Below are 15,851 nucleotides of genomic sequence, written 5' to 3'. Positions count from 1 at the left end.
CCAGGTGAAGTGTGCCCTTTCCCAGGTGAAGTGTGACCTTTCCCAAGTGAATTGTTCTGCTGCTATTTATTTGTGAAAAGTTGCCACTGAGTAAGAGACAGAAGCCATAGATTGTAGGGAGAAAATTTGTTCATAAGGATAGAACATAGGGGAAAAGGCAGGATAATGATGTTGAGAGAGATAATAAATTAGCAGTGATTGGCAGGACAGATTCAATAGGCCAAATGGCCTAATTGTGCTCCCATGTCTCATGGTCTACAGCATAGTGCAGGCCCTTCAGCCCACAGTGTTCTGCTGACATTTTAACCTACTCTTAAGACCAATCTTAAAACTCTCCCAGTGGCCACACACTCTAATTCCACATCCCATTCCCATTCTGACATGTCTATCCACGGCCTCCTCTACTGTAAGGATGAAGCCACATTCAGGTTGGAGGAACAACACCTTATATTCCGTCTGGGTAGCCTCCAACCTGATGGCATGAACATCGACTTCTCTAACTTCCGCTAATGCCCCACCTCCCCCTCGTACCCCATCTGTTATTTATTTATATACACACATTCTTTATCTCTCTCTCCTTTTTCTCCCTCTGTCCCTCTGACTATACCCCTTGCCCATCCTCTGGTCCCCCCCCACCTTGTCTTTCCCCCGGGCCTCCTGTCCCATGATCCTCTCATATCCCTTTTGCCAATCAACTGTCCAGCTCTTGGCTCCATCCCTCCCCCTCCTGTCTTCTCCTATCATTTCAGATCTCCTCCTCCCCCTCCCACTTCCAAATCTCTTACTAACTCTTCCTTCAGTTAGTCCTGACGAAGGGTCTCGGCCCGAAACGTCGACTGTACCTCTTCCTAGAGATGCTGCCTGGCCTGCTGCGTTCACTAGCAACTTTGATGTGTGTTGCTTAAGACCAATCTAACTCTTTTCTCCTTCATAATACTCCATTGCTCTATCATCCATGTGCCTATTTAATGTCCCTAATGGATCTACCTCCAACAATATCTCTGGCAGGGTGCTGCATTCACTCACAAGGCACTGTGTAAAATACCTACCTCTGATATCCCTCCCCCCACACTTTCTTCCAAACACCTTAAAATTATGACCCTGGTATTAGCTTTTTCTGCCTTAGGGAAAAGTCTCTGATCTATGCCTCTTGCCATCTTGTACACCTCTATCAAGTCACCTCTCATCCTCCTTCGCTCCAAGGAGACGGTCCTAGTTCACACAACCCATCCTTGCAAAACAAAGAATAAGTTAAAATAACTAGTCATTACTCAAGCTGTTTCTGTAACAATCAGCTATGTTAGAGATGGGTTATAAATTTTGGAGCAGAAACATTTAAGTTCGAATTTATGGATTTGAATTAGGGCATCGTGCAATCAAAACCTCCAGATGAGGGTTTTGCCATTAAATTTGCTCTCTATTCCATCACAAACAAGAGAAAATCTGCAGGTGCTGGAAATCTGAGCTACACACAAAATGCTGGAGGAACTCAGCAGGCCAGGCAGCACCTATGGAAAAGAGTATTGTCGGTGTTTTGGGCCGAAACCCTTCAGCAGGACAGATAGTTTTGGCCTGAGACGTCCACTGTTTACTCTTTCCATAGATGCCTGGCCTGCTGAGTTCCTGCAGTATTTGGTGTGTGCCTCTGTTCCATCTATTACTTACCTCAGATTTTTCTCCCTTCCTGTCTTTCGACAAGAGACTACGCCCCTTTATGACTGACCATCTTTTAACTAGTTCAAGGCACAAGTTAGAGTCATAAAACAGGCCCTTCAGCCCACCTAGTCCATGCTGAACCATTTAAACTGCCTTCTCCTATTGGCCTGCACCCACACCATCACCCTCCACACCCCTACCATCCATGTACCTATTCAAACTTCTCTTAAAAATTGAAATTGAGCTCACATGCACCATTTGAGTGAGCAGCTTATTGCATACTCTTACAACCCTCTGAGTGAAGATGTTTCCCCTCATATTCCCCTTAAACCTTTCACCTTTCACCCTTAACCCACAACCTCTACTTGTAAGCCCCATCCAACCTCAGTGGAAAAAGCCTGCTTGCATTTACCCTGTCTATACTCCTCTTAATTTTGTATATCTCTATCAAGTCTCCTCTCCTACATTCCAAGGACTAATGTTTCCTATTCCTATTCAATCTTTCCTCATAACTCAGGTCCTCCAGATCCGGCAACACCTTTGTAATTTTCTCTGTACTCTTTTGGACCATATTTACATCTTTCCCGTAGGTAGGCACACAATACTCCAAATTAGACCTCACTGACATCTTACGCAGCTTCAACGTAACATCCCATCTCCTGTACTCAATACTTTGATTTATGAAGGCCAATGTGCCGAAAAGCTTCCTTTATGACCCGATCCACCTGTGACACCACCTTCAATGAATTACGGACCTGCGTTCGCAGATCCCTTTGTTCCTCAGTCCCTTACCACTCACTGTCTAAGATCTACCCTGGTTGGACCTACCAAATACAACACCTTGCACTTGTCTCCACTAAATTCCACCTGCCATTTTTCAACCCTGCAAGCTAATCTTTTGTCTTTCAGCTGTTGACTAAGCAGTTTATCACTGTGGGACAAAAACAGAATAGTATCTAACAGATCAGGCAGCATTTGCAGACAGAGGAGTTTTAGGTTCACAAATCCTGCCTAACCTGCCACATTTATTTCCATTTCCTGCTTTTTATTTTCGACTTCCAGTGTCTACAGCATTTGCCATGCAAGTGTGGACGCCCTCGCAGCCAAACCCAACCATGCTTGCATACCCGTGCCCAGTCAGTGTACGTGTTTCAATTTGGAATATGAACACTTGCCATTTTAGCCTTCCATCATCTAAATTGCTATTAGTTTTGGAATATTTCCGATTGCTGCTCCTCAAAGCGTTTCTGTAATGTACACAAGAGATTCTGCAGGTGCTTGTAATCCAGAGCAACAGACACAGACTCACAAACGCAGGAGGAACTCAGCCGGTCAGGAGAGGAATAAAAGAGTCGACATTTCGGGCCGATACCCTTCCTGCACTTTGTGTGTGATACTCTGTAACGTACAGACAGTGTCATCTAGCAACTGCAAACCACAAAACAAAACCTTTATGCGATACTCCAGTGCACATACCAATACAGCATCCGGACTTGTGGCCCCATATCGTTCTGGGTCCCAGGAATAACTTCCCCCGGGAGAAAGCCTCTCCCCTTTCCGATGTAACTTCAGTCCCACTGTGTGTCGATCCACTGTCTGTAGTATTTTCTGTGCTTCTTCATATCCCATTTCATCAAAGTAAATAGTTGCACTTACGATTTGGTCACCTAGACAGAAGAGTGTAAGAACTTGTATTTATACAAGTACAGCACATCACAGGTAAAGCCCTCCCAACCACTGAGCACATCTACATGAAATGCTGCCGTAGGAAAGCAGCATCCATCATCAGAGACCCTCACCACCTCTGTAGTCTAGTTGAACCTTTGTTGATCTTGTTTACTAAGTATGCCCACAGGAAAATGAACCTCAGGGTTGTAGGTGGTGACATGTACATACACTGATAACAACATTTACTTTGAATTTTGGCTGCATCGCCACCTGGTCTAGGGCAGGGGGGCCACTGCACAGGATCGAAGTCAGTTGCAGAGGGTAAACTTAGTCAGTTGCATCATAGGTTCATAGTGTCCAGGAGATCTTCAAGCAGTGGTGTCTCAAAAAGGTGGTGTCCATCATTAAGGACCCCCATCACCCAGGACATGCCCTCTTCTCATTATTACTGTCAGGGAAGAGGTACAGAAGCCTGGAGGCACACACTCAATGATTCAGGAACAGCTTCTTCCCCTCTGCCGTCTGATTTATCCGATTTCTAAATGGACATTGAACCCATGAACATTACCTTACTACTTTTATTTCTGTTTTCGCACTACTTATAATAAAGGCATCCGCTAGTCTTCCGAGACCATGGATCTGCGCCTGGAAAGTCTTCACTCTCCAAGGCGCAGGCCTGGCCAAGGTTGTATGGAAGACCGGCAGTTGCCCATGCTGCAAGTCCCCCCTCTCCATGACACCAATGTTGTCCAAGGGAAGGGCATTAGGACCCATACAGCTTGGCACCAGTGTCATCGCGGAGCAATGTGTGATTAAGTGCCTTGCTCAAGGACACAACACGTTGCTTCGGCTGGGGCTCGAACTCACGACCTTCAGGTCGCTAGTCCAATGCTTTAACCACTTGGCCACATGCCCACACTTATTTCCGCAATTTGCGATTTGTTTCTCAGTGTACTGCTGCCGCAAAAGTCAACAAGTCTCACGACATATGCCAGTGATCTGATTCTGATTTATAGTTCCTTTTAGTTCTGTCATTTTCAGGGCTTTGACCTCCCAACCTCACAGAGCTTAAGGTACATTATTGACCTGATTGGGAAACCTGATTCGATAGGAGTCAAGGGCAGTAGATACTAAGCAGGAAGGGACTGTGTTTATAAGGATCTGCTAATGCTACAAACTATTCCCTAAGTAGAAGATGGATTGAAAATTTATGTATTCACATTTGATGACACTGCCTAAAGGACGACATATTAAAAAAAAAACAGATCAAAAGATTGAAAACTAATCAAAAAGGTTAATAGAATGCTGGCTTTTATGTCTCCTCCAAGAGGACCACAACCTTGTCGTTGGGTTTGGAGGCTTGCCTGCCTTAATAACCCAGAGAGCTGGAGTCCGGGCTTTGTGCTTTGGCTCTTGGTAGGGTCGCCCATGCCAAACAGGTCAAAGGGTCAAGGCCAGACTAAGAGTGCACCAGGTTCAGGGCTAACGACCCTGACTGGTCAAACAAAATTGTTCATTCATTCTCCATCTGAGTGTGACGGTATTCCTGAGGCTCCAACCGGGACTTGCACGGCTGACAGGAGTGAAAACCGAGAGGAAGCTACTGACACGATGAGGGAAGCCCCGAACCCCACCAGAGATTTCTAAACATTCCCTAATTCAATTTAAAGTTGTCCATAGAGCACATATGTCTAAAGATAAATTAGCTCGTTTTTATTCTCATATTAACCCTCTTAGTGACAGATGTCACGGGGAGATAGCTTCCTTAACTCATATGTTTTGGTCTTGCCCTACTTTGAAAACTTTTTGGAAAGACATTTTTAATATTATTTCAAAGGTATTGAATATAAATATCTCTCCCCATCCTATTACTGCTATCTTTGGATTACCTAAAATTTCCAGCAATCTTTCCCCTTCAGCCCGTAGATTGATTGCATTTCTTACTTTAATGGCGTAAAGATGTATTTTACAACATTGGAAGGAGATTAACGCTCCAACTATGTTCTTTTGGTTTTCCCAGACGAAACTATGTTTAAATTTGGAGAAAATTGGAAGTAATCTTTATGATTCTTCAGTTAAATTTGAACAGACCTGGAGATCTTTTATTCAACATTTTCATTGCATGTAACTTTTTTTCTTTCTCTGGCCATATTTACATTCCCTTCTTGCTTTTTAACTGTTTTTAATGGAGGTCGGGTTTGAGGACGTGATTGTTTTAAGTTGTTTAACTCTACTTGATACCTAGTCAGCCCATTGCTTTGCTTTGCTTTTTAGATTAGTTGCACGGTGGGGTTTCTTTTGTTTTTTTTTTCCTTATTGACATATATGAAAATTAGTATACTATTATATTACCTTGTTATTTTATATCTAAACTGCACTGTTTGTATTAACTTCTTTTTGTGTATTAATATCTCTTGTAGAGTTATATTGCAACGGTGTATCAGTGCCGATATGGTTTACCTTTTGTGTACTAATTCAATAAAAAGATTTAAAAAGAAAGAAAGCAATGCCAGAGATGGAGGACCTCGTTGCTGCTCTAAACGCCAGTGCAAGTGGTAGATGCGGATTTGATTTCTATGTTTAAGAGAAGTTTGGATAGGCACTCTGTGGTTCACATTATGATGTGTTTCTGGTCGCTGTTTCTCTCGTTGCTGTTTTGTGCGATTTTGATCGGGGCGGCCAGCGGATAATGTAAGATTGGGTTGGGCTGAGCTGAGCTGAATGTGACGTGACGCTTGATGACTCTGTGGGTTGGTATTTTGTATTCTGTGTTTTTCCCTCGCTTTTTTTTCTGCCGTTTGCGCAATTTTTTTCTTTAGCGCGTGGAAGGGCGGGTTGGTGTTTTTCTTCAAATGGGCTCCATAGTTTTTCTTTGTTTCGTGTCTGATGTGGGGAAGATGCATCTCAGGGTTGCATACTACGTACACACTTTGATAATACATGTACTTTGAATCTTTGGATGGGAGGGGTATGGAGGGCTTTGGGCTGGGTGCAGGTCGATGGGACTAAGCAGAATAATAGTTTCGCATGGACTAGATGGGCCGAAGGGCCTGATTCTGTGCGGTGGTGTCTGATGACTCTATGACCATACCTTCTTTCATCACTCCACTCTTCCCAGCTGGCGAATTCTCTATCACGTCCTTGATGAAGATCCCATCGTCACTACCACTTATGGTGAACCCGTGTGCAGCAGCTCCCGACCAGTTCGGGAGCAAGACATCCAGATCATCGTCTTTTTTAGCCATCTGCGGAAACAAGACGGCACACAGTATCAGTTAACTACTCGTGCACTGCGGAGAAAAGTCCTGACTGGGAAGATACGGCTGGCATCAGGCATAGGAGCTCCTGCAGATGCTGGAAATCCAGAGTAACACAGCAGATCCGGCAGCATCTATGGAGAGGAATAAACAGTCAACGTTTTGGGCCAAGACCCTTCATCAGGACTGGAAAGGAAGGAATCAGAATAAGACTGTGGGGAAAGAGGAAGACGTACAAGGTGACAGGTGAGTCCAGGTGAGTTTAGGCAGAGGCAGGTTCCCAGGAAGGACCTATAGCTGTGGTAGCAGGTCTGGAGGAATGCATAGTTGAAATGTCAGTGACTAGCAGAGACTGTAGAGGGCGAGCAGAGAGAGAGGGTCTCAATGAACTCCCATCAAGTTTAATGTCACTTGACTGAACATATTAACCGCCAAACGGAACAGCCTTCCTCCAGATCATGCTGGGTCCACAAAACAGACATCACACACACAGCACACAAACTAAAATACTACCAAAAATAAGCTGATAAAATATAATTCAAAAGGCAAGTATGGTGCACCACAGGTAAAACAGTGAACAGCTCGCTTTCCTAGTGATGAGACCTCGGGGGTGCCAGGGTACTCATTAGTCTCACCGCCTGAAAGGAGAAGTTGTTACCACCGCCTGAGGGGAGAAGTTCAGTTGCTGTTCAGACCAAACATCAGAATGGGGAAGAAATGTGATCTCAGTGACTTTTTGTTGGAACGATTGTTGGTGCCAGACAGGGTGCTTTGAGTATCTCAGAAATTGCTGATCTCCTGGGATTTTAATGCACAACAGTCTCTAGAGTTTACAGGGAATGGTGCAAAAAGCAACACCCAGTGAGCAGCAGTTATGTGGGCGAAGACGCCTTGTTAAGGAGACAGGTCAGAGAAGAATGTCCAGACTGGCTCAAGATGACTGGAAGGCAACGGTACCTCAAATAACCACGCGTTATAACGGTGTGCAGAAAAGCATCTCTGAACGCACAACATGTCGAACCTGGAAGTGGATGGGCTGTAGGAATCAGAAGACCATAGACATGCACTCAGTGGCTGCTTTATTAGGTACAGGAAGTACCTCATAAGGTAGCCACCGAGTGTAAATGCTGCCTGACCCTCGATCGTACCGGAAAATTTTTCCTCTCATCGTATACTGCTCAGCTCAGTCTTCTAATATACAGAAACAAACTCCAACAAATTCAGAGTGGATCAAACTATAGGCATATTTATTGTTTTACTTGCAAGGGAAGTTCAATCTCCAGACAAGTGTCTGGAAAATAGCTTCAATCTCATGATTCATACAAAGCACTTTCATATGTTTTACAGAGAACAGTAATTAGGTTGCTCAATTTTATACCATTCCATAAGACCATAAGATATATGTGCAGGATAAGGCCATTTGGCCCATCAAGTCTGCTCTGCCATTTCATCAAGGCTGAACCACTTTTCCTCTCAGCCCAATCCTATATCCTTTCATGCCCTGACCAATCAGGAATCTATCAACCTCTGCCTTAAATATACATAAAGACTTGGCCTCCATAGGTGCTCGTGGCAAAGAATTCCACTGATTCACCACTCATTGGCTAAAGAAATCCCTTCTCCTTATCTCTGTTCTAAAAGGAGGCCTCTCTATTCTGAGGCTGTGTCCTCTGGTCTTAGACTCTCCCACCACAGGAAACATCCTCTCCATATCCACTCTATCAAGTGTTTTCACCATTCAATAGGTTTCAATGAGGTCACCCCTCATTGTTCCAAATTCCAGTGAATACAGGCCGAATCATCAAATGCTCCTCGTACAACAAGCCGTTCAATCCTGGAATTCCTCCATTATCTTGTTCTGACAGTTGTTCTTTAGAAGCTGTGTCCTGTTTACCTCTGTTGTCAAAGCACCCACCCCACCATAAAATACACAACTCCTGTCATAAAAAAGCACCGCTTCCTAATATAAAACACACAGACTTGTCAGCCTCCCATCCAAACCAGCAAAGCACTCTGGGATTTCATAGGTTCCATTTTGTTACATTGCATTTTACAAAAGTTACACATTCATAAAGGCTTCAGGATTACAGATATATTCCTACATTCTGCTGCCTGCCTTATTGTTCAACAAGGAAAGGTGTCGGGTGATTTGAGAAACGAAAAGCAATACAAATTAAACAGTACACTTCTAAAGAGAGCACAAAAGCAAAGGGGCCTTGCTGTGTTTGTGCTTAAAACTCGCAATAGGTCACCAGAATACTCAATGAAGCTTGTCGAGGATATTTGACTTGTAAACAGAAACCGCATGTTAAAGTAAAACAATAATTCAACTGCAGCTAAAGTTCTAGCCAAGAGAATCAAGTGCGAGCCAGCTCTGTCATGGGCACTAGTCTCATCAGCATCGAGGATATCTTCAAAAGACAATGCCTCAAAAAAGGCACCATCCATCATTAAGGACCCCCACCTACTATCATCAGGGAGGAGGTACAGGTACCTGAAGTCACACACCCAACGATTCAGGAATGGCTCGTCCCCTTTGCCATGAGATTTCAGAATGAACAATGAACCAACCCATGAATGCTACCTATAATTTTCGCTCTCCCTTTGCACTACTTTAATTTTATTTTTTATATACATTTCTTATTGTAATTTATAGTTTTTTGTGTATTGCACAGTACTGCTGCCGCAAAACAACAAATTTCACGACATACACCAGTGATATTAATTCTGATGGTTATGTCACCAAAACCACTCGTAAATTTCTACAGAGGTACCTTGGAGAGCATTCAAGCTGGCTGCATCACTGTCTGGTATTGGGGGTGGGGGCCATTATTAACAGGATCAAAGTAAGCTGCAGGGAGTTCCATCATGGGCACCAGCCTCCGTAGCATCCAGGACATCTTCAAGGAGCAGTGCCTTAGAAAGGCAGCGTCCAACATTAAGGGCCCCCCTCACCCAGGTCATGCCCTCTTCTCACTGCTACCATCAGGGATGAGGTACAGGAGCCTGAAGGCACACACTCAACAATTCAAGAATAGTTTCTTCCCCTCTGCCATCCAATTTCTACCTCATTTTTTTTAATTTCTATTTTTATACAACTTACTTAACTATTTAATATAAATATGCTTACTGTAATTCACAATTTTTTTCTCTATTATTATGTATTGCATTGTACTGCTGCTGCAAAGTTAAATTTCATGACATATGCTGGTGATATTAAACCTGATTCTGACCATTAGGGTATATTGTTACAGGGATATAACTTGAATTACTGGGCTCGTTTGATGCATACATTCCGATTAAAATGTGTTATGTATAACCTGTTCTGAGGATACCCAGTGGCTGTGGACGTGAATAAGCCCATGGAGTGACCGAAGGACAAGATTGTGGCATACGAGCTGAGATGATCAGTGATCACCACATCTGGCAGGGTGTTCTAAGCAAACGCCACTCGCTGTGTAAGAAACCACCCCACACCTTTCTCCAATGGCATTGAAATTATGCCTTTGATATTAACTATTTACCTTCCAGGGAAAAACAATGTCCAATTGATCTATGCCTCTTATCACCTTGTATACCTCTATCACGTCATATGAAGAGCGTTTGATGGCTCTGGGCCTCTATTCACCGGAACTCAGAAGAATGAGGGGTGACTCTCATTGAGACCTATCAAATGTTGAAAGGCCTCGAAAGAGTGGGTGTGGACAGGGCGTTTCCTATGGTGGGGGAGTCTAAATCCAGAGGACACAGCCCCCAAAATAGAGGGCTGTCCTTTTAGAACGGAGATGAGGAGGAAATTCTTCAGCCAGGGAGTCGTGAATCTGTGGAATTTGTTGCCACAGGCGGCTGTGGAGGCCAAGTTATTGCTCATATTTAAGGCAGAGGTTGGTGGATTCTTGACTGAAGAGATACAGGGAGAAGGCGGGAGATTAGGGCTGCGAGGGAAAATGGATCAGCCATAGTCATAGTCATACATACTTCATTGATCCCGGGGGAAATTGGTTTTCGTTACAGTTGCACCATAAATAATAAATAGTAATAAAACCATAAATAGTTAAATAGTAATATGTAAATTATGCCAGGAAATAAGTCCAGGACCAGCCTATTGGCGCAGGGTGTCTGACCATCCAAGGGAGGAGTTGTAAAGGCAGGAATAACTTCCTATCATGCTCTGTGTTGGGTTCTATGATGAGGAGTGACCCCATTGAAACTGGATGGACTCCAACCAGGGATGAAATGGCGGAGCAGACTCAATGGGCCAAATGGCCTAATTCTGCTCCTATATCCGACGGTCTCTCATTCTCCTTCGCTCCAAAGGGGGGGGGGGGGGGAACCCTAGTTCACTCAACCTATCCTCAAGACATGCTCTCTCATCATAAACGTGAACTCCTAAGCAGAATGAAAATGGTTGCACAGAAGTCGGCAAAAAATGCGCGCGATATCAAGCATCGTGATTAAGTAAAGCAACTCTTAAAAAGGTAAGGAATAATTAGACCTAATTACCCTTTGTTAATCTTCCTCACATGTTAAATGAAAGTTTTTATCAAAGACCAACCTTATTCACCAGATTCATTAATTGTTCTCCCTCTCCGCGCCTTGTGGGCGGTAACCGTGCCCGCTTTGTTAGCAATTGTTTCTCACAAGGCCGAGTTGTTGGCTTGACGCTCAACCCAGCACAGAGGGACGGCGTGCGAGGAGCCAGCCGGATCCCATCCTGGGACTGCTCACCTCAAAGTGAGTGCCACTACACCACCGGCAGGCTAACAGTACACTCATATGTATCAGGGATTGTCTACGGTGTGGTATGTTGGTTGGAGCAAGAGCTCGGAGGATAGGGAAGGGGGAGGAGCACTAGAGGGAGGTAATGGGCAGGTGAGGGAGAGAGAAATGGGTAAAGGGAATGGTGAAGGGGGGGTGCGATTATCAGAAGCTTGAGAAATCGATGTTCATGCCATAAGAACACAAGAAATAGGAGCAGGAGTCGGCCATCTGGCCCGTCGAGCCTGCCCCAACGGCTGATCTGACCACGGACTCATCTCCACCCATCTGCCTTTTCCCCACAATCCTTAATTCCCCTACTATGCAAAAATCTATCCAACCTTGTCTTAAATATATTTACTGAGGTAGCCTCCGCTGCTTCACTGGGCAAAGAATTCCACAGGTTCACCACCCTCTGGGAAAAGCAGTTCCTCCTCATCTCCGTCCTAAATCTACTGCCCTGAATCCTGAGGCCATGTCCCCTGGTTCTAGTCTCACCTACCAGTGGAAACAGCTTTCCTGCCTCTATCTTATTCATCCCTTTCATAATATTACGTGTTTCTATAAGATCTCCTCTCATCCTTCTGAATTCCAGCAAATACAGTACAGTCTCCTCATAGTCTAACCCTCCTCAAGTCTAACCTCCATCGGGTTGGAGGCTGCCCAGGCGGAATACAAGGTGTCGCTCCTCCACCCCGATCATGGCCTTGTCGCGGCGGTAGAGGAGGCCGTGGACCGACATGTCGGAACGGGAATGGGAAGTAGCACTGAAATGGGTGGCCACCAGGGGATCCTGCTTTTAATGGCTGATGTGAGGATGCTTTCTACGCTGGCAGTGTAGAATTGCACCAGGACGCCCTGGGGCAGACGGGATTTTACCAACTGCTGCTAAAACTACATCGTCTCCCGAGCCTTTGTGTTAATGAAGGAGATATGGTTCTTCCAAGTGAGGTCCTGAAAAATAATGGTTCCTTGAAACCCGAATGTTGAAACGTTGCCACTGGTAGAGCTAACGATGGGTATGTGGAGAGCCACTTCATTTTGTAGGAGTTTACATTACTACGTGTGCTAGAATCAATTATTTTTAAATGTTTTTAATAAAGTATTAGTTCAATTAATGTCAGACTAAAATTGTAGCTTTTACCAACACGCAATTTTCTAACTCATAGTTTTCACGATATAGGAAGAGGTACAGTCCATGTTTCGGGCCGGGACCCTTCATCCTGACGAAGGGTCCCGGCCCGAAACGTGGACTGTACCTCTTCCTATAGATGCTGCCTGGCCTGCTGCGTTCCACCAGCATTTTTTGTGTGTGTTGCTTGAATTTCCAGCATCTGCAGATTTCCTCGTGGCTGCATTTTCATGATATGTGGTGTTTGCCTCCACCTACTGGCAAAAAGGTGGTATAGCTGTTACATGCCAGGCAGCATCTATAGGAAGAGGTCCAGTCGACGTTTCGGGCCGAGACCCTTCCTCAGGACTAACTGACCTCATTTATGCGTGTTGCTTGAAATTCCAGCATCTGCAGATTTCCTCTTGTTTCAGCTGTGACATAACAGGTTACCAACATTTCCTTTCTCATTGACTAAGCATCAGCACATGACACACATGGCTGTGATTGTGCATCTTTTAATTGGTCCTTTGCTTAACTCAGGAATTGGCCTTATCTTATGTATAGAAGTGTCAGGCTCTCAGTCCTGAAGAAGGGTCTCAGCCCGAAATGTCGACTCCTTTCCTTTCCCTTTCTTCCACTGTCTTCTGTCCTCTCCTATCAGATCCCCCCTTTCTCCAGCCCTTCATCTCTATTACCAACCAACTTCCCAGCTCTTTGCTTCACCCCTCCCCTTATCCCAGTTTTACCTATCACCTACCACCTTGTACTTCCTCCTCCCCTCCCCCTCCCAGTTCCACCTATCATCTACCGCCTTGTACTTCTTCCTCTCCCTCCCCCTCCCAGTTCCACCTATCACCTACCACCTTGTACTTCTTCCTCCCCTCCCCCTCCCAGTTCCACCTATCACCTACCACCTTGTACATCTTCCTCCCCTCCCCCTCCCAGTTCCACCTATCACCTACCACCTTGTACATCTTCCTCCCCTCCCCCTACCTTCTTACTCTGACTCCTCCCCTTTCCTTTCCAGTCCTGATGAAGGGTCTGGACCCGAAACGACGTGGCTGCCTGACCTGCCGAGTTCCTCAGGCACTTTGTGGTGTGTTGCTCTGGATTTCCAGCATCGGCAGATTTTCTCATGACCGAGACTATGCAAAGATCACCACCTTGCCGTTGTCTTTCCCTGAGGCTCTTCCCTTAGCTTCATACGTTCTGCATCTGTCCCCTTGTCTAAATTTCAAGCTAAACGGCCGTGAGGCAACAAGTTTCCAATTATTCATGGGCTCCTAAAAGATCCCACGCTTGTTAGGTCTGGCAGAATTTGGGAAGAATTGCTGAAACTCCCCAGGCAACGAAGGCAAAGGGGTCAAAAGGCATAGATCGAGGAACCGTTTTGGTAAAGCTGTGCAATTAAGTCATGACAGCACTGGAGGCAATTCTACAACAACAGCACACAGGGGCAATTAACAGATTTCTCCCCCTAACAGGCATTTAGACCATAAGACATAGGAGCAGAATTAGGCCATTCAGCCCATCGAGTCTGCTCCACCATTGCATCATGGCTGATCCCGGATCCCACTCAACCCCATACACCTGTCTCCTCTCCCTATCCTTTGATTCCCCGACCAATCAGGAATGATCAACTTCCGCCTTAAATATACCCACGGACTTGGCCTCCACCGCAGTCTGTGGCAGAGCGCTCCACAGATCCACTACTCTCTGGCTAAAGAAATTCCTCCTTACCCCTGTTCTAAATGGTTGCCCCTCAATTTTGAGGCTGTGCCCTCTAGTTCTGGATACCCCCGCCCTCTTCACATCCACCCTACCTAGTCCTTTCAACACTCGGTAGCTTTCAATGAGATCCAGGAGCCAGTTGGGTTTTAAATCATGGTTTGGTCGTAATCGCCACTACTGAGAAGACCCTTTCTGTTAAATTTCTGGTTATTTATTTAAATGACTGAATTTAAATTCCCTATCTCCATATGTGAATTTGACCATGTCTCAAGATCACTCTTCTGTTGAAGGCTTGGGTCTCACTTTGAGGTATAGATAGACAAATACTTTATCGATCCCAGAGGAAATTACAGTTTCAGAGTAGCATTACAAGTGCACAGATATACAAATATTAGAAGAGAAGTAAGAAAAAATAAAAAATAAGTTACCTTAAAACAGTCTAACAGGAGGGAAGGGGTAGGTCATCACTTCCCCGGTGATAGGTTGACTCATTATCAAGCCTAATGGCCGAGGGCAAGGATGACCTCATATCGCGCTCCTTGGAGCAGCACAGTTGTCTTAGTCAGTTACTGAAAGTGCTCCTCTGTTCAGCCAAGGTGGCATGCAGAGGGTGGGAAACATTGTCCGGAATTGCCAGGATTTTTCGTAGGGTTCTTTGTCCTACCACAGCCTCCAGTTTTTCTCCTATAACAGAGCCAGCTTTTCTAATCAGTTTATTGAGCCTGTTGGCATCACCCGTGTTGATGCCATTGCCCCAGCACGCCACCGCATAGAACCCGTGAAGGAGCAGCCTGCATACGCCAAAGGACCCCAGTCTCCTCAGGAGTGATTGCTTTAGGGAAAAGCCTCATTAACACAGCACGGTAGCCTAGTGGCAAGCACGACGGTTTACAGTACCGGCGACCCGGGTTCAATTCCCATCGCTGTCCGTGAGGAGTTTTGTATGTTCTCCCCGTGACCGCGTGGGTTTCCTCCGGGTGCTCTGGTTTCCTCCCACAGTCCAAAGACCTACCAGCTGGTAGGTTAATTGGCCACTGTAAACTGTTCTGTGGTTAGGCAAGGGTTAAATCAGGGGTCGCTGGGCGGTGCGGCTGCGCAGTATCTCAATAAATAAATAAACAGGAATAGGAACTGAAAACTGTACTGAGGGACTTGGTAGAGGATATGGCAGAATGAGAGAGGACGATGGCGTTAGATTTGGAGGATTTTGTGAGGATCATATTCATAGCTTTCATATTCCTGCTACAGGCAGTCCAGGGTTCAGGAGGTCAGAGGTCACTGCTGCCCAGTAGAGCGTAACTACTGAATACCGAAAGTCCTAGATAGAGTGGACAGAGAGAGAGGATGTTTCCAATAACGGGGAGAGTCTAGTACCAGCGGGCACAGCCTCAGAACAGAAATACCTCCCTTCAGATCGGGGGTGAGGAAGAATTTCTTCAGCCAGAGGGTGGTGAATCCGTGGACTTCATCGTCACAGACAGATGTAGAGGGCCAAGTCATTGGGTAGATTTAAAATAGAGGCTGATAGTCAGGGCAGCAAAGATTATGGAGAGAAGGTAGGGGGATTAAGAGGGAAAGTAGATCAGCCATGATCGAATGGTGGAACAGGCTCATTCTAATTCTGCTCCCCTGTCTTATGGCGAAGTGGTTTTTGGACAACTCAACCA

General features: G+C 45.3%; 1 protein-coding gene across 1 annotated transcript in view; it reads right to left on the bottom strand.

Annotated features, from left to right (window-relative positions):
• Positions 1 to 15,851, bottom strand: part of LOC140189151 (neuroblast differentiation-associated protein AHNAK-like) — a 75,141-nt gene that overhangs the window by 21,283 nt on the left and 38,007 nt on the right. Inside the window, exons 3-4 of the mRNA XM_072245849.1 lie at positions 6,416 to 6,569; positions 3,133 to 3,323 (exon numbers count right to left, since the gene is read on the bottom strand). Of these exons, the coding sequence (XP_072101950.1) occupies positions 3,133 to 3,323; positions 6,416 to 6,569 (345 nt within the window). The remainder of the gene's footprint in view (positions 1 to 3,132; positions 3,324 to 6,415; positions 6,570 to 15,851) is intronic.

The sequence above is a fragment of the Mobula birostris genome, chromosome 28 (genome assembly GCF_030028105.1).
Source record: "Mobula birostris isolate sMobBir1 chromosome 28, sMobBir1.hap1, whole genome shotgun sequence".
Taxonomy (NCBI): Eukaryota; Metazoa; Chordata; class Chondrichthyes; order Myliobatiformes; family Myliobatidae; genus Mobula; species Mobula birostris.
This window is presented reverse-complemented; position numbering and strand designations above follow the sequence as displayed.